The sequence below is a fragment of the Drosophila takahashii genome, chromosome 3L, assembly GCF_030179915.1.
Source record: "Drosophila takahashii strain IR98-3 E-12201 chromosome 3L, DtakHiC1v2, whole genome shotgun sequence".
In the NCBI taxonomy this organism is placed as follows: Eukaryota; Metazoa; Arthropoda; class Insecta; order Diptera; family Drosophilidae; genus Drosophila; species Drosophila takahashii.
The window spans coordinates 5,112,668-5,136,152 of record NC_091680.1 but is presented as its reverse complement, the minus strand read 5'-3'; the positions used below and the strand labels follow the sequence as shown (position 1 = coordinate 5,136,152).

The window sequence follows — 23,485 nt, the reverse complement described above, 5'->3', positions numbered from 1 at the left end:
AATTCTAGTACCGAAAACCAAAGAGGAACCAAACCCCCAACCCAAAAAACCCCATCGACCAATTGTTCTCTCTCTCTCCCTCTCTCTACCTCTCTCTCTCACTCTTTTTGTTATTTTTGTATTTTTTTCTTCTTGAAAAACTAATTTTTCTCGGGCACTAATTTTTCTTGCCTCCGCTCGTTTGCTTCATTGTGAAAAATGTATTTTTAAGCTGCTGCTTTTGCTGCTGCTGCTCCGCTTCTTCTATAGATGTTGCTGCTGTGAATGTTGCTGCTAGTTGCTTAGTGTTGCTGCTGCTGCTGCTGATTTTGCTGGTACGGATGACAATGACAACTTTGGCAACGGCTGCGACAGAAGCGACGACCGCTGGCGGACATTATGGGAACACGGCCGAATGGATACTGGGCCAATTCGCTGGCGAAAGGTCTCTTTTTCTCTGAAATTTCCCTCTCTAGAATCGAATCTCTCGGCTACAAAAATCTCCTTCGTTTTCGTGCTTTTCCCCAGAAAGGGTGGCAAATAATCAACCGAATCTCTCTCTCTCTCTCGGCCAAAAAAGAAAGAGAGCCCTGCGAGTGCGTAAAAGCTTCGCGGAAAACAGGTTAAAGCGTATAGGTCTCTCCCCCGTCTCTTTCACTCGCTCTAGCCCCCTCTCTTTCACTTGATATATATCCTCCCTACTATATAGTTCGCCCGATGCCCGATGTCCCATGGCCCAGAGGCAAAATGCTTATTGGGGTGGCATTTGCTCGAGTCTCTCCACTCGGCGGCACTCACTCAAAGAAATTGCGTTTTCAATGAGTTGTCTGCGAAAATTATGGGGGATAGTTAGTAATCCTCATCAAGTTGATTCAACTACATATCAAAATAATTGTTTAAGCTATAAAAACCATTTTAATATAATAATTCCAATTAAATGTTTCTCAGATTCAAGAAAAAAAGTTGTTTTTTTAAAAGAAAATAAAATTATCCTTTCTCTAAAAATAAAATATGTTATTAGCATGTCAACCTACAAAATTTGCTATTGTTCAATTTAAAAAAAAAAATGGTTTTTTAAGCCTACTTCAGCAAGTAATTTTAAAACATTTTTATAAATATTTAAGAACAATTTGTAAATAAATTATCCAACCTAAAAACTATTTTATTATATAATTTATAGAAACTAACCATTAAAAAAATGTCATGGTCAGAAAACTTTTTTTTTTCCAAATTGAATATTCATAAATATTTCTCTCAGTGTCCTCATCTACTCCTTCTTGTTGCTGTTGCTCCTGGTAGCTATTGTTGTTGCTTTTATTGTCCTTCCTGCTGAGCTTGTGTGCGTGTGCTGCGTACGGAATGCAGTTGTTGTAGTTCTTCTGGTAACTGGGCATCTCATCCTTTATGTTTTTTCTGGGTTTTTTTGCCTATATATCCCTATATCCCTGCTTGGTTCTGTGGCTTCACTTCCTAGCAGGCCACAAAAGGACCTTGGACATGTGAGCATAAGTGCGTGAGGGGCCAGGAAAGAGAGAGAGAAAGAGTCCTGGCGAAAAACAGAGAGTGGGAGAGAGAGAAGCGAACCAAACAGGAATGTTTATGGCACACAAAACAATAAAAAGCAAAAAACTTCATAAAAGTCGATGATGTTTTTCATGCTCTACCTGGGAATCGAATTCAATTTTAATTGAATGTAAATACCTAAAGTGATTTTCCATCAAAGCAATCTAAATCTGGGTTTCAAACACTTTTAATCAAATTGTTCATGTGAAAGCCAGCAGATAAACGAATGGAAATAGTTTTAATAGACAGGAATTCTGTCAGGAAAGGAAATTTCGACTAGGGGATATTCTTTTAAAATAGCTTAATACAATCCTTAGTAAGTTTGTTCTAGGTATTCTCTAAAAATATTCAACTTAAAAAAACCACTTGCATATTTCTACCCACAATTATTAAATATTATCTACCACTTAAAACTTTATCCCATAAATCATCTCAAATACCCTTCCATCCAAACATAAAACTTTTTCCAATTCAATTACCCTCGCAAATCACTGGCAAATTGACCAAAAAAGTGTCCATCAATGGAAGCTTTCTCCGTCTCTTTTTATTGGCTTTCCCCATCTCTTTTTCGCCTGCATATCTGTCAATTTATAGACTGAAATTGCATTTGATTCCTGACGGGATACGCCAGTTATTTTATTTGCCTCCGACTCTTTTCTCTTCTTTCCCCGATGATGAATGCATTCATCATTTGAGTGGGCAATAAAAAAGCTTTTAGGATCTCGTTGCTTAAGGGGGAAAAATGGAGTATAAAAAGTGTAGGGTAGAAAAGAAGCGATAAGGAGGCTAAAGGACAGTTTTTGCATTGTTGCTGCCAATAATCTTAAACCAGGGGTAATCACCATTTCTTCTCTCTCAACTTGGCTTCATTTGCCATCTGGCGCAGAATATTTCAGGGAGTTAAATTACATAGTTTTTTCCTTTAATATTTCTCTTAAAACAAATAATAATTTTGATGGCACTTTAAAATAATTCTTTTAGGATATTACTAAAACTTGTAAAAAAACATAAATATCCACTTTTTTCCTTTTTAAATTAAGTTACATTTTAATCTTATTAAAAAAAATATTTTTCAATTATTGTACGTGTAAAAATTATTATATTAAACCTTAGAATCAAATCCTGCAATAATTACTGGCAAAAATGAACTATAAATGCCTACTAACAAATAAATATATTAAAATAAACGTAATTCCTATATTTTCTATAGTTTAGGAAAATCCTTTCATGTGCATTGCGGCGTGCATCCCGCAATTTGGGATGAAAGTCAGGTGAAGCGTGTCCTAGATTCCACTACAAACACCAACAAGCCCATACAAACACACACATAGAGATTCCACCCCGAAGTATGCAACATAATTTGAGTGCAAACAACGCAATAAGCTCGGCTCGACTTTTTGTCTAGCTTCCAAGGGACCTTGAATTCAATCAAAGTTGCGTCAGTAATGCATCTCTTTCCCGCTGCTTATTATTCCCAATCACACCCTCTCCCTCGTGCAAATTGCAAAATAATTTGCATCGATTAGCCAAATGAGTTCCGGGCATTCCTGGCTCCCTCATGTCTCTCTCTCCCTCTTTTTTTTTTCTTGTTTGCTCTCAAAGGACTTTTTGTCGCCTTTTCAGCATCTGGGGGATGTCAAAATGCGTTTCCCCAAATGCGTCGTAATAAGTAATTTATGCAAAATGCTGGTAATGCTGGGAATACTAGGAATGGTACAGGGAATGATGGCAAAGAAACAGAAAGCGAGAGAGAAAGAGAGGAAGGGAAAAGGACGAGACTGTTGCTCCTTTCTCTCTCTTCTCCCTTCGTTTAATGTAATTGCATATTCGTGAATGTCGCGCCTTTCGCCTGCAATTACGACATCTTATTTGGGTCAACACGGAGAGATAGCTCTCTGGAGAAAGAGAGGGGGCTAGCGAGAAAGATAGAGAGGGGTATACTACGTAGAGATGGAAAAAGAGAGGTTTATACCCCTCGGAAAGACAGGGGCCGAGAGCTTAAGCTCCGCCGCACGTGTGAGCTTAAAAGCGCATCGCATTTCGAGGCCAAGTGCCGAGTACGAGGATACGAGAATACGAGGATGCGAGGATTCGAGGACTCGAGGATACTACCAGCATCCGTCTGTCACTTCCGCAGGCAACTGCAGTATCCAAAAAGGGGGGTTTCTGGGTTGAGTTTTGCCTGGCTTTCCGGCGGGGAGGAGGTCAGCGAGGGGGCGGTGGTGTCCAGTGGGTGTGGCCTGCGTTGGCCCAGTTTAGTTGGCCCACAGGGCAGAGATGTGCAGATGCAACTGCACTGATTTCCTGCTGGAAATTCAATTTAAATGCCGTTATACCTGCATTCCACCGGTAACTAATTACAAAAATATCACCCAAAAATAATAGGAAATTAAAGTATTTGTCTTTGCAGTTTACGTTTTTCCTTCATTATAAAAATCTTTGGGTTGCAAAACGACGCTTTAAACAAATTATTTTTTCTCATTTTTAAAAGTGTTGTTGGATAAATAGACAATTTTTTAATATTGGTAATTTTTGTTTTTTCAGTTCACAGTTTTTCTGTTAATTATAAAATCTTGGGGATACAAAACCATTTTTTTAATTACCTATAGTCCGAAATTCCAAAAAAAGAAAACCAGCACCAAAAAAAATGTTTTTAAGAAAAGTCTAAACAATTAAAAATTATTAAAATTTTCCAAGAACCAAATATGTTATAAGGAAATATTAAAAAAAAAAACAATTGATTCAAATATTATTTACAATTTCAAATTGAATCACATTGCATATTGAAAGCTCAAAGTAAACTCAATTTAAGCGTTTTAAACGCAACCAAGAGGATTCAATAATGGCACTTGGATTACTCTTCAGTTAGCCAGAGATTTGCGCACTACACAAGATGGAAAAAGGGAAAAAGGAAGAGGAATAGCAGAGTGAGATGGCCATTAAAGCCTTTTGTGAGGATCCTGCTGGGGGATATTAAGCAAGCAAATCTAATCTAATTAGCCGGCAAATGCCAAAGCAGAGTCAACTCTTACCCATCCACTTTGCCGACAGACACCCCCTTAACCCCCTAGTGCCCCCCTGTAGTCACCTGTTTAACACCTCGACGACTGACTGTACGCCCCCGCTTCGTTTTATGGCGCAATTAAAATGCTAAATGCTTTACGACATCGCCCAGGGGGGCTCCTTTAATTAATTTGCCTGTGACAATGACTGGGCCATGCCATGTCTCGTGTCCCGAAGACCATGAAAGGTGTTAACAACAAACGCCTGGCCAAGAAAGGAGGCAAGGACACCTCCATCGCCTCCTTTCACTTGACCCAGACAAAAAAAAACAGCAGGAAAGACAGACAGGCAGACACATGGAAGAGGCACCCCCGAGAAATCTTCATTTAGGAGCTCTTCCAACCTAAAACCTCCTCGCCGGAAAACCCTGATTATGACAGATTTGATGGATATAGTAACTGGCCCTGAGGGACCGATTTTTGTACCCTATTTATAATGGTTTGAGAGGTACAATATTTATACAAAAATGCTTTGTAAGGAAGCAACAGAAAGTCCCTCTAATTGTTCTAAAAAAAATATACCTACATTAAAATGTATTCATAATAAATTATTATTCAAATTTATAAGACAAATTCAATAAGAATTTTAGTATGAATAAAATATTTATAAAATATTAATAAATATATATATATTTTCAGATTGCATGCCTGATATTACAAAAACATTTTAGAACTCTATTATTTTGTTATAAATAAATGTTCGTAAATTAAAAAAACAAATGCTAAAATACTAAAAAACCTTTAAACAATTACTTACACGCTTGTTTAGTATCTCTTAAGAACCAATTAAATTAAAGCATTTTAAATTAGTCAGTACAAATATTTAATAATCTAATATCTTTCAGAGGAAAATCTCGAAATCATGGAAACTTTTGCCAGCATTTCTCTGCTTTCATTTTAGCTGACACACGGCTAAAACTTTTAAGGCCACGTTAAGCAACCTTTTGAGTTTTGCGACGACGACACACAGTGCAGAAAAAGCCGAGCTAAGCACAACGTGACGTAGAGGCCAAGAGTCCAGACTAGCAGATGTCCTGTAAACGGACGAGCTGACGACTATACCATCAGCAAAATATTAATAGCAAGAGGAAAGCTAAAGACCTCAAGACTCTGCTGCTCAATCATTCATTTGGCATATGAAACATGCCCCGTTGCATACAAAAAGGGGCACCTGGGAGCCGACATTTGGGGCCATTTGATTGTTGTCTTCGGGCTGAGAACCCCGTGTAGCTGAGCTCGGTCCACGTAGACCCAGCCGGAGCCACCTGCGGGAATTATGAAATATGCAAAAAGCATCTGCACGGGCCTAGAGGCAACACCCCAGCTAACCCAGCCAACCCATTCAACCACCTCCTTCGCTCTTTGCGGGAATAGAATTCGCTTGGCATCGCAACTTTGTCTGCAGCATTTGAAGAGGAAATAAAGGGGCAGGTGGGCGGAAAAGGTGGGGCTCTTTGAGCCAAATCAAAATCAAAAACAAAACTGGCGTAACCGATGTGATGTGTCTGCTCTTATCACAGGCGATTATTCATAGGAAGCAGCAAAAAGAAATACAGAAGAGCGTCTTTAAAAAGTACTAACTTAAATAAAGAAAAAGTTAAGATTAATAAATATTTTACTTAATATTAAATAATATAAAAACATATTTTTAAATATGGTTTGAATAATGGAGGAATTTATAATCAGTATTAATAAATAGTATTAATAAATAAAAAAAATAACTTAAAATAGAGTTAGATTATTTAAAAAAAAACATTTTAATTTATTTCTGACGCAAAAGAATATTTTAGTTCAACGTTTTAAAAATTACTTATAATTTTTGAGTGGATTTTTGTATAAATAAATATAAAAATACTCTTAACATAATGGTCACAAACTACTCTATATTTTATTTTAGATTTAATAAAAATCCCACAAATTAAAGTTCGCCTGTCAAAAAAGACGAAATGCCAAATCAAAAGATGTGCGCGGCTGCCAGAATGTGTTTGAAAATTTAAATAAAATGGCATCCCGATAGCAAGTGGCATGAGCAGAGGCAATAAATTAATTTACACAAATTCCCAAGATTCTCGCATGAAAAATGCTTTGGTTTCGGCGACTTTCTGCAGTAAGATTTGCCTTCCAATCTTTTTTGTTTGTGTAATGACTGCGAAACGGACGGGCGAAGCGAATCCGAGCGCATTAAAAATCGACTAAGTAGCAGCAACAGCTAAGACAACAACTACAAAAACATTGTGTGACAACGACGACATTTCGTTTATAGCATCAGGCCAAAATACATCATCATCAGCTCTCGGCATCATCTCAGCCAAAAGCATCATCATCGGAGGAATCATTGAATGCGAATATCCGAATAAAATAATAAACAGAGAAAAACACAAAACAGCGACGTTTTTAGTGCAAATGTATATCCAATGCGTATAAATATACAGTAAACACTCGTTATGCAGAACCTATAAATGCAGTCATGTGTAATGTTTATAATTCATCGCTTGAGGATTGAACGATTGTTCGATTACAAATTTAGAAAAATATATAACATATATTATTTAGTGGTTAAAATAAACAAAGCCCTGTTTTATAAATCAGAAATTTCCTCTGGTTACAAATTATTAGTAATCAATAAACATTTTTTAATTAAATAGTTAATATATTTACTATATATTTAAATGCATATTCAAGGGATTTCAAAGCCACCTGTTAATATTTTATATTAAAAATAGGATAACATTTTTTACAAAATATATATTACTTTCAAAAGTTGATTTATTTAGATCTACCAAAAATAAATAAAGTAAAGAGTCATCCCTTTTGCCCGGGTTCGGTTTTAGGTTTTTGGGAGAGCGAATAAACAAACCTGACGACATGATCGCGATTGACGACGCCACCGATGTAAGAGAAATGGAGACAAATGAGAGAAACACCCAGGGAAGTGGGAGGGGGCCGGGGAAGAGGGAGATATAGCCAGCCTAGTCGGATGATTCGCAAAATAGATTTTCAATAAAACCCACTCGAAAAAACGCCGACAATGGCGGACGCAGGCCAAAGAGCCATTTCAAATCTATTTTAAACACAAACAAAAGCATTCTCTATAAATCGAGCAACGGCGAAGAGGAAGAAACTTACAAAAACTGTTGGCAAGAATGCGATATGTCACCAGAAGTTGTGGGTTCTGGGCTAACTGGATATATTTTTAAAATACTCAGTTTAAAAGTTATAGTCGATATAACAGTTTGCAGAACTATAAGTCCTAAACTTGCGGAAGTAGAGTTCCAAGCTTTTAAGACTATATAGCGACTTGTTTATGAACTGGAACATAAGATCATACTTTTAGCAAGAAATCATCACACATAAATTTTGGAACACAATAACTAAGTGGGTTATCCCGATTTTCAAAGAGAGCTTATGAATAAACTTTAGAATCAAAGTCATAGGATTGTAAAACAATTAAAATTTTAAGAACAAACTTTCTTTATACTTTTTCAGCTTTTCCTTTAACTTTTTTACGCTTTTCTTGTATTAGTGATGTGATATCCTTTATTTTCTGACGGCTAAAGCAATGTAATGTGAGCATGAAGGACATAATATCCTGGTTTTTAGCTATGCTGTAAATTTCTAGACCCCTAATAAAGTTTTTAGATAATTTTATAGATAAATTTAAGAATCGAAGACAAAAAATTGTAAATCAATACTCGATTATTAAAGATAACATTTGGGTAAAATAATAAAACGGGGTTATTATTTGTTTATAGACTTCAAGCAATTGATATTTGAAAAATAAAACTTTTGTTACATATTTAAACCCTTTTTCTTGTATAGTAATATGCAGTATAGTAATATAACCACCAAGGCCATGAAATCCTGGTACTAGCTATGCTACATAATTTTCTCGACCCCCAATAAAGTTCCTTTCCCATCTAACATTTTTACAGAGTTTTATAGATAAATTTAAGGATCGAAGACAATAGATTGTAAATCAATGCTAAATTATAAGAGATCACATCTGGGGGAACTTAGAAAATAGATTATTATTTTGTTTATAGACTTTAAAAAAACTTAATTATCGAAAATTAATCTTTCATATACCTTTTCACCCTTTTTTTTGTATGGTAATGTGATATCCTATCTTTTAAAGACTGTTTGAGCATAGTAATATAACCACCAAGGCCATGAAATCCTGGTATTAGCTATGCTACATACTTTTTCAAGGCCCCCAATAAACTTATTCCTCTGAACAAAGATCCCAACTAACAACTTCAATTGGACATACAGCCCGGAATCAGATAACGGGGCAGCACTACAATAGAGTATGTGTGTATGTACCACACATATAGCACCACTCGGCATATATGTACATATGTGTGTGTATATACTGCACTTCGAAATGCAACCGCTGCCGGCGGCTGCAAAATGCGAAAAAATTAGCAATTGTTAAGTGCAACTCTTAGTTCCCTTAAAATCCACATCATTTTTCACCGACGAGTGGGGGAAACGCATAATTTCAACGATTTTCCTGGACATTTTCCCATAAACTCACCATTTTCATTTTCAGTTCTGCTGCCCATTGTTCTCCCTTGCTCTTCGCTAAGTTGGCTTTTCTCCGATTTTCCAAGTCTTCCGGGTGTACGAACAATCTGCGGGGGCGGCACTGCAGTTTTCAGTTGGTTTTCGCGGTGTTTTCCAAGTTGTTTAGGCCTTTGTGGCACGCATTTTCACTCGCGCAATGTTGTTTTTGCTTTTGGTCAAAACTAGAGCTGGAAGTAACATCGGCGATGTATCGATACATCGAAGTAGGATGTAGGTAAACATCGATGATTGGCCGCTGAAGCAAATACTATTTTTAAATACTAAATTTGCCATTTTTATTTATTGAGAAATACCAAAGGATATTCTATGGTAGGTTGGTGTCTTCGCTGAGCTAGCGGCGTCACTAACCTTTGTGCTTATGTTTGATCAATGTCCAATTGGAAAATGACAATTAAAACGATTATTTAAATTGAAAAACTAGTAAATTGAAAAAAAGTTAAAAAATATATTAAATTGGGAGGTATTAAACACAAGAAAACCCTATATGAAAAAAACAATAAGTAAAATCATTCTTCATATTTCAAAATAAAGTTGCATTTTTCCAATACTATTCTAGAATTTTAGAAATAAATCAAATCAATGGTTTAAAAATGCATCAAAAAGTTAAATAATAAAAACGACATTCAAAAAGCCCCTGTAAATCCAAAAACCTCACATCTTCAGCACAACTTTCCCATTTTTATGCATATTTATTACACATTCAGATACAATTCGCATTGATATTTCGAGCAGGTATTTTAAATTAAGGCAAAAATCTTCTGTTGGCAAAACTAACTTTATGAGCCGAGTGCATTAACAACGTTTCAATTTTCGTTTCGGTGCGAGTTACTTTAGTTCAACTTGGTGGTGTTTCGGCAGTAGTTAACTTAATTCTTGGAATACATGTCACACGCCTGTCGTTATTCGTTTTCACAATAATTTATTTGGGTTCTCTCGAATTCAATATCGATGTTCGACACTTTTAGCTTAACTTTAGGTTCATCATCATGAGTTTTTGCGTATACGCTTTGATCGGCGTAAGGATTCCGTTTTGGTTATGGCCTTTCTAGTTTATTTACACTAACTCCAGACGCTTCATCTCCTTGAAGAGCTCGTGGCCCATTTTGGCAGGACTCCTGGTCACAATGACGCCGGCCTTTTCCAGGGCGGCGATCTTGTCGTTGGCACCTCCCTTGCCGCCCGAAATGATGGCTCCAGCGTGGCCCATGCGACGGCCGGGTGGCGCCGACACGCCGGCAATGAACGAGACCACAGGCTTGGCCTTGATGCCCTGTAAAAATATATTTTTAAAATTAATAATATTAGAGACCAAGAAATAATAGCAATCCTACCGAATTGTACTCGGTCAGGTAGTCGGCAGCCTTCTCCTCGGCCACGCCTCCGATCTCGCCGATCAGGATGATGCCCTTGGTCTCAGGATCCTTGAGGAAGACCTCCAGGCAGTCGATGAAGTCGGTGCCGTTGAACGGATCACCGCCAATGCCCACGCAGAGGGTCTGGCCCAGGCCGACCTCGGTGGTCTGGTGCACGGCCTCGTAGGTCAGGGTTCCCGACCGGGAGACCACGCCGATCTTACCGCGCTTGTGAATGTGACCCGGCATGATGCCGATCTTGCACTGCAAATCGGATAAAAAGTAGGGAAAGGGTTAGAAAATATTGTAAAAAAATAAAATAATGTATAAATATGTTTCCTATAAATAATTTTCATTAAACAGTTAACACTAAGTTTAATTATTGCACTGGTAAAATTATGGTAAATATTTTTCCAATTTCCAGCTTAAAAACATTGAAATTTAAAATTTGATTAACTAGTTTGCATATTATTTAAGTTAATCTTGCTAATTAATATCAATTAGATGTGCGGTCGAAAGTTACCTTTGTTAATTTCTTTTATAAACACTTTCACTTAAGTCGAAATCTTTGACAGTTCAAATTAATGCTAATTTGAATAACAAGTTCAAGGTGACAAAGTGTTTGACCTAGTCTTTAATTGATTACTTGAAACGTTAATAAATTTAATAAAAAATATTAAAGGAGTATTTTTAAATTCCTTGATAGGCGAATGAAAAATACGTTGCTGATAATGTTATTATTATTGCTATTGACCCACAAAATACATATATTTGAACTTTTTGTTTAAAGTTGGTAGGCTAAATAGCGAAATAAATGATAAATCATTCCAGAAAACTTCAAGTTTATTAGAAAACACTTTAAATAAAGTGGATAATGACTAACAAATTGATTTTTTTATGCTTCGTTCTTCAAGTTTTGTGACTCATACATAGATAAGCGTCATAAATGGTTATAAAAAGTGGTATAAATACAGTTAAGGCGAAGAAAATTTAACTTGAAGGAAAGTACAAAGTTCAAGATATGAAATGATTGCTATTTTTCGCATATTAATAACAAATAAATTAAAAAAGGAATACCAAACAGACATAGTTTGTATTCTTCCATTCGCACGTCATACCAAGAGATAAGAAAACACCAGATGAAGGTGGACTTTGGACCCCAACGAAGCTTATCTTCAAGACTCTAGTACCCTGCAGATGTACGAACCTGTTCGGGTGCGATGATTCCCGGGCAGTTGGGCCCCACCAATCGCGACTTGCTCTGGCTGATGAGGGCGTGCTTCACCTTCACCATGTCGTGCTGCGGCACGCCCTCCGTGATGCACACGATCAGGGGGATCTCCGCCTCCAGGGCCTCGATGATGGCGGCCGCCGCTCCTGGGGGTGGCACATAGATGACGGTGGCATGTGGATCGGTGGCCTTCTTGGCCTCCGCCACCGAGGCGAAGACGGGCAGGCCCAAGTGCTGGGTGCCGCCCTTCTTCGGGGAAATGCCGCCGACCAGCTTGGTGCCGTACTCCAGAGCCTGTTGGCTGTGGAACGTGCCCTGCTTGCCGGTGAATCCCTGGCAGATCACCCGCGAGTCGCCGTTCAGCTTCAGGTTGCCGCGGGTCTTGTTGTACTGCGAATTGCAGCGCACGCCGGCAACGAAGCCATCTGGAAGATATAAAAATAATAATATTATTAGGGGTTTTCAGAGTAATTTAAAAATTTAGAAACAAATTTAAGAAGTATAGTCTATAAAATAAAATAAAATAAAAAGTGTATTTAATTCCCAATATATTTCGCGATTTTCTGGTTAACTTTTTTATATTATTTTAACATTTTTAAAAAATAACAAAATTTTATTAGAAAAAAAAGAAAATAAAAAGTTATTACCCATTCCAAGTAAAAACTTACTAACCATTTTCCAGATATAGTAAAAAATCTATTAAGTTTACAATATACATATTTAACGATTTTCTAAGTAATTTTTAATATTTTGCATTTTTTACACTTTTTAAAAATATTAAAATATTATTAAAATCAAAATAAAAACTTATTACCCATTCCCCAGCTAAAGAATAAAAAATCTATTAAATTTTAAATTTCCAAAGCTTCATGTCAAAGCATAAATGGAATGATTTTCCTTGTACTATAAAAGCCAGATATTTCACTTTAAAAATTTCAGTCTCTTAGCAAGATGAAACTCCTAATAATTTTCTTTCTAGGTGAGTTTACAAGCATTCAAGTTAAAAATATCTTATTTAATCTTTCATAATCCCTAGCCATTGCAACGTTGCAAATCGAAGCATCGAAGAATTGCAGGACTTCGGTTATAGCTCTTAAGGATCCTCATTGTGGTGTTCTACCAACTTGCTACTTTAATGGCGCAAACAAACATGCCGTAGAAAATGAGTCCTGTAGGCGTGGCGAAAATGGTCAAACAGGTTGATTAAAGTAATTAAAGTAAAGATTAAGCAATTAAATTAATTCTATATATTCTTTCAGGATTTTATTCTATACGGAAGGGAAAATGCCCTACTGATAAACCAGCTTGCAGCGATAGGTTATAAAAACAGAAAATAAACCCAGCAATGGTTTTTTAAACTATAAAACTAAAATATTTTACAAGGTTGTTTTTTTTATTGAATAAAATTCCAGTTAATTTAAACATTTTTTACAGCTAATGCAAAATTGTCCGGTACTTATAGCGCTGATCTATAAGAACCTGATATTTCGTTTTAAAATGTCAGTCTCTTAGACGATTGGCAAGATGAAAAACATAATAATTTTCATTCTAGGTGAGTTAAAAAGAATATAAAGCAAGAAATTAAGTATTTTTTACTTTTTCAATTATCATTCGTAGTAATTACAGCTATTCAAATCGAGAGTAAGTATACCTTCTTTCAATAGGGGTCAATTTCAAATAAACATTTTATTTTTTCTTGTCACCTTTAGTAATTCTAACGGAAAAGTGCAGGATGCGTAAGTCCCAAAATAAATTGAATCCTCATTGTGGAATTGAGGAGAACTGTTACTTCAACGGTCGATCTAAAGAGTTTCTAGAATATGTGTCTTGTACACGTATAGCAATTGGAAAGATGGGTAAGTAGTTCTACAATACCACTTTGCAATCACAAATTTAAAGAAATTATTTTAGGTTTTCGTGGAATAATAAAGGGGACATGTCCTACTGATAAGCCAGCTTGTCCCTAAAAAGTCAGTTTTTTAAACTTTTATAAGAAAGTAATGTGTTTCATAAAATGAGTTGTTTTCTGATAATAAATTCCTATGCGCTGCAATAATTATTTAAATAATAATTTCAATAATAATTATATTATACTTGTAAATTGTAAAGTAAGCTAGAATATTTTAGTTCGTGCCTAAAAATTCCAAATATTAGCATTAGCATTTTTAGTTTTCTTAAAGTACGTGTTCCAGCATATGTTAAATAATATAGCTGTTTCCTAGTAAATGGCGAATGATTTTACAAATCGGAGTCATTAATCCTTAAACTTTCTCCAAGACAACATGAAGAATTTCAGCATCCTTTTTGTTCTGGGTAAGCTTTTTTTTACTGTTTTAACCTTTTACATTTAACTGGCCCCCATTTAGTTATTCTAATATTAGAAATCAAGGGTGAATGCAGCTCGACTATTCCACCATATCTTCACCCTCTATGTGGATTTGCTAGTGAATGTGTATTTGAGGCGGGAAATGAAGTTGACATCAAAAATGAATCTTGCAGACGTAGAGAACAGGGAAAAGCACGTAGGTATATTATATTTTAAAAAATGTATTATACTCAAACGATTATAAATTTTACAGCTTTCCTGGCCGTACGAAATGGAAGTTGTCCAACGAACCTAAAGCAATGTTCAAGGGCCGTTGCTCAATAGCTCTAAAATGATTTCCCTTTACAATATATAACGTTATGCAAATAAACCAAAATTTTCCGGTTATCAATATGTGGAATTTAATAAACTTTGTATTATATCAGAAATATTTAATCTCCTGTTGAGTTTCGAACCATTTAGAACATTATGAGGGCTATTAGTTTTATTTTTATTTTCTGTGAGTGTCTTTTAATATTTAATTTAAAATGTACAAATATGGTTTGATCTCTTGACAACTTCAGCTTTTAAAATATTAGAAATCGCGAGTAAAAGTGATTGCGATGGATATATTAAACCTGAGGGAAATCCGTTCTGTGCTTTTGCTGAAAAGTGTAACTACCAAGGCAATAACATTTGGGATGTGGGACAAGAGCAGTGCAAACGTACGGAACAAGGGATACCAAGTGGGTTTATCCTAACTAATGTATTTAAAAATTTATTTAAGCATATCTATACTTTCAGTGTTTATAAAAATTAGGGCTGGAAAATGTCCTACTAACAAACCTGCATGCGAGAAAACTATATGAATAAAAAACAGCAACTACAAAAAATCAGTTATTATAAAATTATGTTAAATTATTATAAAACAAGAAAGGAAGTTAGCTTCGGCCAGCCGAAGCTTATATACCCTTCATTTTAATTCAAAAATCGAAAAATGTTAAATTTTGTATTATTTTTAATTATTCATTAAAAAAATTATTTCTAAAAAAAAAACATGTATTAAAAATAATAATATAATGCCCTTGTGAGTGAACGGTAAAAAGCTCTTAATTATATGCAATTTTCTTTCACAAACAGTTTAATTCACAATAAATGAAGAATTTTCTGGTAATTACCGAGTTGAACCTTAAAAACTTGGGGAGTAAGTATAAAATATTTAATCTTCTAGTGAATTTGTTTCTGTAAACTCCATTATGAGGGCTATTTGTCTACTTTTTATTTTATGTGAGTTGAGTTGAGTTTGATATTGAAATATTTAAACATTGACTTATCTTTTGCCGTTGACAGTTGGAACCTTTTTAAAAGTCAAAAGTACAGACCCTTCTTTTTGCTTTAACTACATTAAAGATTCTTCGATTGATCCTTGGTGTGGATATGATAAAGATTGCTACACTGAAGCTCAAAATGCGGATTACCTCAGAGTAGAGGAGTGCCTCCGTAGGGTTTTGAGTGATCCTGGTAGGTGTATTCATTTTGACATTTTTAATGCACTACATTATCTATATTTGCAGTATTGTTGAAAAAAGTTAAGGGCAAATGTCCAACTGATAAACGCATCTGCAACCTTATACCCGTAATACGAGAAATAAACAGGAGAAAACGCAATAGTCAAGTTGTTGTCGCGACTATCTAATACCCGTCGCTCAGCTTAAGGGAGTGCGAGAGAGATGGATATATCCAATTTTGATAGCGCATAACTTTTTAATGAATGGTCCGATTTGAAAAATGTCTTCTACATTTCGATATGTATAAATATACACAGCAAAATTGCATTTTTACTTCTCGGAAATCTTTAAAGGTGAGGGCGACAGACACATTTTAAATTCGTTAGTGGGCGGTTGTGGGCGTTAAAGGGGGCGTGACGCTCGGCTGAAATATACTTGCGCTGCGTAGGAAACTCAAGAATATGTGTGGGTAATCCCAACTTTATAGCTTTTGTAGGTTCCGAGATCTCAGCGCTCATACGGACAGACAGACAGACGGACATGGCTAGATCGACTCGGCTAGTGACCCTGATCAAGAATATATATACTACATTCTTTTCACGGAATACAATATACCCTTTTACTCTACGAGTAACGGGTATAAAAATGTTGCTAAGAATTATGCTGATTCTTGATCATTTCCAGTAAAAGATGTTTTGAAGTCTTGAACGTTAAGTATAAATAAATCAATCTTTTAAAAACGTAGGTATGTACAATGTACATTGTACATATATAAAAACAATACCTATATCTTTATAATGAAATACAATTTTTGTGTGATCTTTTATATGAGATTTTTTTACGTAACTGTTTAATACACGGTAAACAAGGAATTTTCCGGTTATTACTGCGCTGAAACTTTGAAGTTTAGACAGTAAGTATAAAATATTTATTCTTCTGGTGACTTTTGTATTGTAAACATCGCAATGAGGACTATTGGTGTTATTTTAATCTTATGTGAGTTCCTGTACTTTGATATAAAAACACTTTTATCATATTTTTAGCCATTGACAGTTTTAACACTATTGGAGGTCAAGAGTAGAGAATTAATTCGCCAGAGATCAGAAGTGGACTGCTTTGATACCATTAAAGACTCTTCGTATGATCCTTGGTGCGGATATGATATAGATTGCTACGCTCTGGCAAGAAATGCAGATTGGATCGAAGCAGAGGAGTGCATCCGTAGGGAATTGAAAAGGCCTGGTAGGTGTATTCAGTTTGACACTTTTAATGCACTACATTATCTATATTTGCAGGATTGTTGAAAGTAATTAAGGGCAAATGTCCAAATGATAAAGCACCCTGCTTTCTTTTACCCCAAAATTAATATTTTTACAAAAATGTAATACGGAAAATAAAAAAATGTTGTTAGGAATTATGCTGATTCTTGATCATTTCCAGTAAAAGATGTTTTTAAGTCTTTATACTTGATAAATAAATCAATCTTTTAAAAATGTAGGTATTTACATATATCAAAAACAAGAGAGAGAGAGAGAGAGATATAAAACTTTGAGCACGCATAACTTGCGATTTTAAACAATCTTTAACTTTATTGTAAAATTGAGTTGTTCTTGTGCACAAATACAAATATCCTTTTACTCTACGAGTAACGGGTATAAAAATACCTATATCTTTATAATGAAATACATTTTTTGTGTGACCTTTTATCAGAAATTATTTTACGTAACTTTTTAGTTCACGGTAAACAAGGAATTTTCCGGTAATTATTGTGCCGAACCTTTAAAGTTTAGATAGTAAGTATAAAATATTTAATCTTCTGGTTCATACTTTTGTATTGTAAACATCGCAATGAGGACTATTGGTGTTATATTAATCTTATGTGAGTTCATGTACTTTGATATAAAAACATTTATATCATCTTTTGCCATTGACAGTTTTAACACTATTGGAGGTCAAGAGTAGAGAAATAATTCGCCAGAGATCAGCAAGTGCTTGCTTTCATACTATTAAAGACTTTTCTGATGATCCTTGGTGTGGATATGATAAAGATTGCTATGCTCAGGGAAAAAATGCTGATTGGATCAGGGCAGAGCAGTGTGAGCGTAATATAGGTAAAAGACCTGGTAGGTGTACTCACTTTGCTCTCTTTAATGCACTAAAGTTTATTCATAATTTTAGGATTTTGGAAATTAATTAAGGGCAAATGTCCAAAGGACAAACGCATATGCAACTGGGTCCACTGGTAATTGTCTAGATCTAAAAATCTGGGATCTGGTAAAACCTATTGAGGTTCAAAAATGAATTAAAAACTATTATGAAAAAAATATATACATAGATGAATAAATATTTTTTCTTAATTTGAACTATTTAATGTTTTACAGTAAAATAAGATTTCCCGGTATGTAATAATGTGGAATTATAATTTAGACTTGAATTTTATCTTAACACTTTTCATAATATTTTTAACAGATTTCGCAAAGCATTTTAAGAGCCATTCAATATCAATTACATTTAGGATTCCTAATTCTAAAATATTTCAGCGATCTTTAAAGCAATGTACCACTGTACTCTCCCATCTTTTTTTATTCAAAACTATTATGAACTGAACTTAAATAAAATGCAAATATTTTCAAAATTTTTTTCTTACTGCACTTTGAATCCAACTTGATAAAAATACATTTAAAATATTCAAATGACCGCCATAGCGAAGTTCCACTGTACTTGTTGCCGAAAAACGGTTGTTTGTACGCTGGGTCACATGCAGGCGAACCTTGAACACAGCCCCCGCACCCCCTCCTCATCCCCTCACCCGCTAAATACATATATCTCTTCCTCTTTTCCGAAGCCACGTATCTGCGGGCTCGCAAATTAAGCCGACCGTTAATCCCAATTGAGGCTGACTAATCAGCAGATCTTTCTCACCGACAGGTGCCCTCTATTTGTTTGCCTTTTCGCCTCTCTGCGGCCATAAATCCATCGAAGTTATATAATTTACTATGCCATTATGCTAGACCGCGGCTGTTAGGCAACCGGATGTCGGGATACGCACCTCGCACTTTCAGCAGCGCCCTCATTGAAGCAGCCATGTTATCTCTGTGAGGTGGTTGTGCGATAAAAACAGCTTTACTTAATTAAAACGCGTTTAATTATGCGAAATCGGCTTCTTCTTTTTTTTTCCCCCGACTTGCAGTGTGACCACTGCGTATGCGTGATTTTGGTATTTTCGGGAGAACGTTACACCGTGCAATTTAGTGGTGGCAGTTAGAGGTGCCACCTGATTGGAATCGCTGTCGTTTTAGCGTTTTTCCAGACAAATATAGCTTGTTTTTGACTGAAAGAATTTAAAAGTCTGATTTGGTTTATTTTGTATATATAATTTACGAAAAGCTACAAATGTTTATTGTTTTTAAGGGGGAGATACATATAGAACTGTGCAGACCTCGAGAAAAGGTATTTTTCTGACGGGCTAAAGAAGTTGGAGCATTGCTGGGTCAAGTGTATTGAGCTAAAAGGAGATTATGTTGAGAAATAAATCGCCACTTTTCCAAAATTTTTGTTTTTTTTTGAGGCTAAGTACTTATTGGACCACCCTTCTCTGTACTTTCAAACATTTCGTTTGAAATAAAATACAAACAATTCTATATATGAAACTAAATGAAAAATTAAGGAAAATTAGTTTATTTTAAATCTGAAAATTGTTATTTAATTATATTTTATTATGTTGAGAAATAAATCGCCACTTTTTGAAAATTTTCGTTTTTTGTCGGACCACCCTTCTATATGTTAAACTAAATAAAAAATTTATAAAAATTATGTTCATTTTAAATCTGAAAAATGTTATTTTTCAGACGGGTTAAAGAAATTTCGATTTTCTTTTGGGCCTAGTTCTTATCGTACTTTCGAACATTTCGTTTAAAGTAAAATACAAAATAATTTTAGATATGTATATAAATAAATAAAAAATTAATGAAAATTATTTTAATTTTAAATCTGAAAATTGTTATTGTTATTAATAATATTTAACTTTACCAACCGCTTATTCCACAACACCATCCATTTAAATTCAAAGTCATATTTTCACTCAACTGAACCTTTATTTCGAGAAATTAAAGAAAGGACAGGTCAAGTGTTTGTATCGACTACGTAAAATATATTGCCTCTCGTTAGACCTCTGGAGTCTAAATACTCGGGTGGCTTACACACTATTAACTATCAACTAGCACAAAGTACACAAAATGCGCCTGCGATTATCAAATGATTTTCTGCTCTCCTCGCGGCGACTACGTTTTAAAAACTTTTTCTAAGGCCAAAAAATTGATACAAAATATAATTATTGTATTCCATTTCAAGTTAATATTAAGTGTGTCATTGCTTTTGAACGGAGGGCTGAGGTGGTGGTGGGCTTCGGTTTCTTTCAGGCTCTATCATCTAATTGAACAGATTCTCGTTGGCCGCGGGGAGATCCTCCAGCGGCGGATGATCGTGGACATCCGGCTCCTGCTGATCCCGCTCCGAGCCACGATTAAATGCATTCTCCTCGCCCTTTTTCAAGCGCTGGTAGACCAAAATGGAGCGACCTGTGCGCGACTGGCGATGCTGCAATAGAGAGGCGAGATTAGGTGACTGGGCGCCCAGTGCCTGCGACCACTCGTCCACCAGAGCCTGCGAGCCCTCCAGCCGGATTACCTCTGCGTGCTCGATGCGATGGAGCAGCCGGTAGTTGCGGAGGAACACGCTGATGTTCTCGGCCAGCGGATCGAAGAGGACCACATGCGTGGGCTGGGCGGTAAGCGGATGTATGGGTATATTCGAGTTAATCCAATGCAGGGGGTCCTCGAAGAAGCGATCGGCCTCGTCCTTATACTGCTCCTTCTTCTCCAGATTGGGCTCGCAGGTCAGGAACCGCATGGTGACATTCTGGTGAATGTGGCTAGAGAAGAAAAATCATTTATAAAACCTTTTTAAATAAATATATTTTTAAAAAATCGTGGAGGTAGTTTTAATAGCCTCTTAAACGGCCGTGAAATCAGATTGGAGAAAAGTCTTACAGAAGGACCGCGAGGCTGTTATGAGTTTTATTTTGATTGGAATAAAAAAAATTTACTTGAATAAGTTATTTTTAAAAGTGGTTAACAAATTTGCAAAAAATCGTGGAGGTAGCTTTAGTCAGATTGGCGAAAAAAATTAAAATCATCAATAATCATTATTTTTTAGTCCTATTCTTTTGATCAAAAATAAAGATTACCATTGAAGAAAAAGATAAAAATCATATATTTAAAAATCATGGCGGGAATGCATAGATTGGACAAAGTTAATTGTTTTGGTGAAAATCTTTTTGTTTTTCGGGCTGTTATAATTGGCCGATTTTTTTGTTTGAAGAAATAAAAATAATGATCATTAAAGTGAAAAATTAATTACCTGTAGTACGGAGTAGAGTGGCAGGGCATCAGGAAGAGTATGTTCGCCTGATGCTCGCGCTCATCGCGATACTCCTGGGCAATCTCCCTCAGCTTGGGCATCAGTTCAATGGGTCCCTTCTGGTGCACAGTGCTTAAATACCAGGCGGGCAGGACATTGCCCACCAGGATCACCAGCGCAGTGGTCCACAACATAGTGCGCGAGGCACTGTAACTCCAGCGGGACAAGGCATCCGTGATGACATACAAGCAGAGGGGCAGCAGCGAGGACACAAAACGGAACTCCTTGTGCTCCACGGCACTCAGAACGACCAGGGTAAGGAATATGGTAATCAGAAGCTGCTTGCTAACTGGATACTTCTCCGATTTCCTCACAGTTTCCATAACGCCAAAGATAAAAGGCAGCGTGTTGATGCCCAGAACGGTGGGCAGACCCACGGTGAAGTACCAGTGCCACGGATGCGAGCCATAGAAGCTGCCGATGTTGTTGAAGATGTTGTACTTGAGGAATTCGTAGGGGGTCACAATCAACTGACCATGCCAGTAAGTATCAATGGCGATTCCGAGTCCGGCGACGAGTAAACTGAAATATTAAGAGGGGTTTTGTTAAAATAATGATATTTTAAAGGCTTATATAAGCCATATTCCTACCCAATGAGCACAAAACGCTTGAGAATCAGCTCGACGACATTCTGGCGGCTCTTGCGGAGATGATAGAGGGATAATGGAAGCCAAATAACAGCCGCTGTGGGCCGCAGGAAGCAGCAGATGGCAGCTGGCCACAGATATGCGGTGGATTCGCCATACCAGGGGAAATAGCTCAGGGCAATGGTGGTCAGAGAGGCCTCTAAAGTATTGGCCAGGGTACGAGAGCCCGTGTAGAACCAGAACCAGGGAACGAGGATCAAGAACAGCGCCCACTTTCGCTTGCCGGTCCAAACAAAGAAGCGATAATCGGAGTAGGCAGATAGCAGGGACTGGAGAATCCTCGGCAGCAGCACCAGTAGCTGAGCAGTGTCCAATTGCAGGAGGGCCAGGATCTTGTACAGTCCGGCAATCAGCAGGGGATACACGTAGCTGCGAATGCCTTGAACCCACTCCCAAGTCAGGTAGCCATAGCTGAAAATATGAGGAAAAAGGTGGGTTAGGTCAAGGTCAAATTTTCCAAGAATTCGTTCGATTTCTATTCATATCTTCTAAGGATTTTTAGATTACAATAAAAATAACCATAATAAAGTTCTATAAATTAAACCTATTAATAGTTATTAATTAAAAATAAAAAATTTCCAATGAAATAATGTAACAAAATAGCATTATCCAGAAATATTTATCTAAATTTCATAAGAATTTATCTATTAAGTGAAATATTTTTAAAGAATAATTTTTAGTTAACATTTAAATGATCATTCTTGTTTTCTGTGATAATAGGGTTAAGTAAAGACCGTATATTCTTTAGATATTATTAGTAATGGTAATTTATGAGTGAAAAATATCATTTAGGGGATACATTTTATAAAAACTGCGTTTCCAATCTACAAACCATGAACTTCTAATCGAAATATAACGAAATCCATGAAGATTACAATCAGAAATTGGACTAAAACCCATTTTTGTATAGTTAGTAGATGGGATTATTTCTAATTGATAAGGTACAAAGGTACATAGTACGAATCGATCTCAAATTTAAATGAACTTTGTAGTTTTCTGTGATAAATTGGTTAAAGAGTGACATTTTGAAGACCCTGTATTCTATACATATCATTAGAAATGCTAATTTATGAGTGAAAAATGTCAAGTAGGTTATGCACTTTATAAGAACTGCAGGAAATATAAACTCTCAATCGAAATCGAACGAAATCCATGAAGATTAAGATCACAAATGGGACCGAAATCCCTAAAAATGGAACCTACCCAAAGGTCAGTTTGTGGGCCACCTCCAGACTCTGCCAATATTCATCCGGAACGTAGTAGGTTTGGACCACGAAAACGGAGGCCAGACGCACGGCCAGAATCAGTAAAAACACGTAGAGCAGCCTCATTTCGAATAGCGCTGCGTGGGTCCAAAAAACTCTTCCAACCCAAAATTAGTCACCCGGAAAACCGGATGGCGTTTGCTGTCACCTGGAAAAAAAGAGGTTTTAGTACAAGATTTCGGGCGACTTTTGCGGCCGGTCCTAACCTTAAATAGTTGCGTGCGTTGGTGATTTACCAACCGGTCGGATTTGGTAGAAATTCCGGAATTTTACGCCACAAAAATGAGACTTTTCGGCGAAAAAGGCGGCTAAAAATAACGCGAAGAGCAGAGCAAAGCAAAAGCGAAAAAACCGAAACGGGCAGTGTGACCGCAGCTAGTGCCTGCCAGAATATCCAAAGCTATCGGTTGTTATCGTTCAGGGTTGTCAAGTGCCGGAGTTTTGAAAAGTCATATTTTTAACTAAATACTACGCACATTCCATTTAAAAAAAAATTCTAGTAAATCTT

General features: G+C 36.3%; 6 protein-coding genes across 14 annotated transcripts in view; 2 read left to right on the top strand and 4 right to left on the bottom strand.

The window, feature by feature from the left end:
- Positions 1–9,368, bottom strand: part of enc (R3H domain containing protein encore) — a 29,352-nt gene extending 19,984 nt beyond the window's left edge. For 5 of the 8 annotated variants that reach the window (XM_044394642.2, XM_044394645.2, XM_070215774.1 and 2 more), the window contains exon 1: positions 9,142–9,368. The gene's annotated coding sequence lies outside the window, so the exon portion shown is untranslated. Of the gene's footprint in view, positions 1–171; positions 196–9,141 lie in introns of those variants that run through there. The other 3 variants (XM_044394646.2, XM_044394647.2, XM_044394644.2) reach the window with 2 other exon arrangements.
- On the bottom strand, positions 271–387 carry Rdh (Red herring). Its single transcript, XM_044394648.2, has one exon. It carries the CDS (start codon positions 375–377, stop codon positions 282–284), a length of 96 nt encoding a protein of 31 aa, XP_044250583.1. The 5' UTR covers positions 378–387; the 3' UTR covers positions 271–281.
- A 479-nt stretch (positions 9,369–9,847) lies between the features above and the next one.
- Scsalpha1 (Succinyl-coenzyme A synthetase alpha subunit 1) lies at positions 9,848–18,809 on the bottom strand. The gene is made up of 4 exons (XM_017148695.3): positions 18,637–18,809; positions 11,751–12,199; positions 10,523–10,807; positions 9,848–10,461 (listed from the first exon to the last, which is right to left on the bottom strand). Exons 1-4 carry the CDS (start codon positions 18,671–18,673, stop codon positions 10,246–10,248), a joined length of 987 nt encoding a protein of 328 aa, XP_017004184.2. The 5' UTR covers positions 18,674–18,809; the 3' UTR covers positions 9,848–10,245.
- On the top strand, positions 12,623–13,146 carry LOC138912895 (accessory gland protein Acp63F-like). Its single transcript, XM_070214561.1, has 3 exons — positions 12,623–12,753; positions 12,811–12,972; positions 13,034–13,146. Exons 1-3 carry the CDS (start codon positions 12,726–12,728, stop codon positions 13,096–13,098), a joined length of 255 nt encoding a protein of 84 aa, XP_070070662.1. The 5' UTR covers positions 12,623–12,725; the 3' UTR covers positions 13,099–13,146.
- LOC108062146 (Accessory gland protein 63F) lies at positions 13,215–15,914 on the top strand. Its single transcript, XM_070214560.1, has 10 exons — positions 13,215–13,326; positions 13,392–13,415; positions 13,484–13,630; positions 13,686–14,087; positions 14,141–14,296; positions 14,354–14,599; positions 14,664–14,825; positions 14,884–15,366; positions 15,430–15,600; positions 15,654–15,914. The coding sequence occupies exons 4-6, from the start codon at positions 14,057–14,059 to the stop codon at positions 14,422–14,424; spliced, it is 258 nt and encodes an 85-aa protein (XP_070070661.1). The 5' UTR covers positions 13,215–13,326; positions 13,392–13,415; positions 13,484–13,630; positions 13,686–14,056; the 3' UTR covers positions 14,425–14,599; positions 14,664–14,825; positions 14,884–15,366; positions 15,430–15,600; positions 15,654–15,914.
- An 852-nt stretch (positions 18,810–19,661) lies between the features above and the next one.
- On the bottom strand, positions 19,662–23,365 carry PIG-B (phosphatidylinositol glycan anchor biosynthesis class B). 2 transcript variants are annotated; one of them, XM_070214558.1, is made up of 6 exons: positions 23,184–23,365; positions 22,916–23,125; positions 21,656–22,123; positions 21,006–21,587; positions 20,274–20,517; positions 19,662–20,183 (listed from the first exon to the last, which is right to left on the bottom strand). In XM_070214558.1, exons 2-6 carry the CDS (start codon positions 23,041–23,043, stop codon positions 20,016–20,018), a joined length of 1,590 nt encoding a protein of 529 aa, XP_070070659.1. In that variant the 5' UTR covers positions 23,044–23,125; positions 23,184–23,365; the 3' UTR covers positions 19,662–20,015. The 2 variants fall into 2 exon arrangements, with proteins under 2 accessions (XP_070070659.1, XP_016993409.2); XM_017137920.3 differs by having other exon boundaries at positions 19,662–20,517.
- Positions 23,366–23,485: the final 120 nt, after the last annotated feature.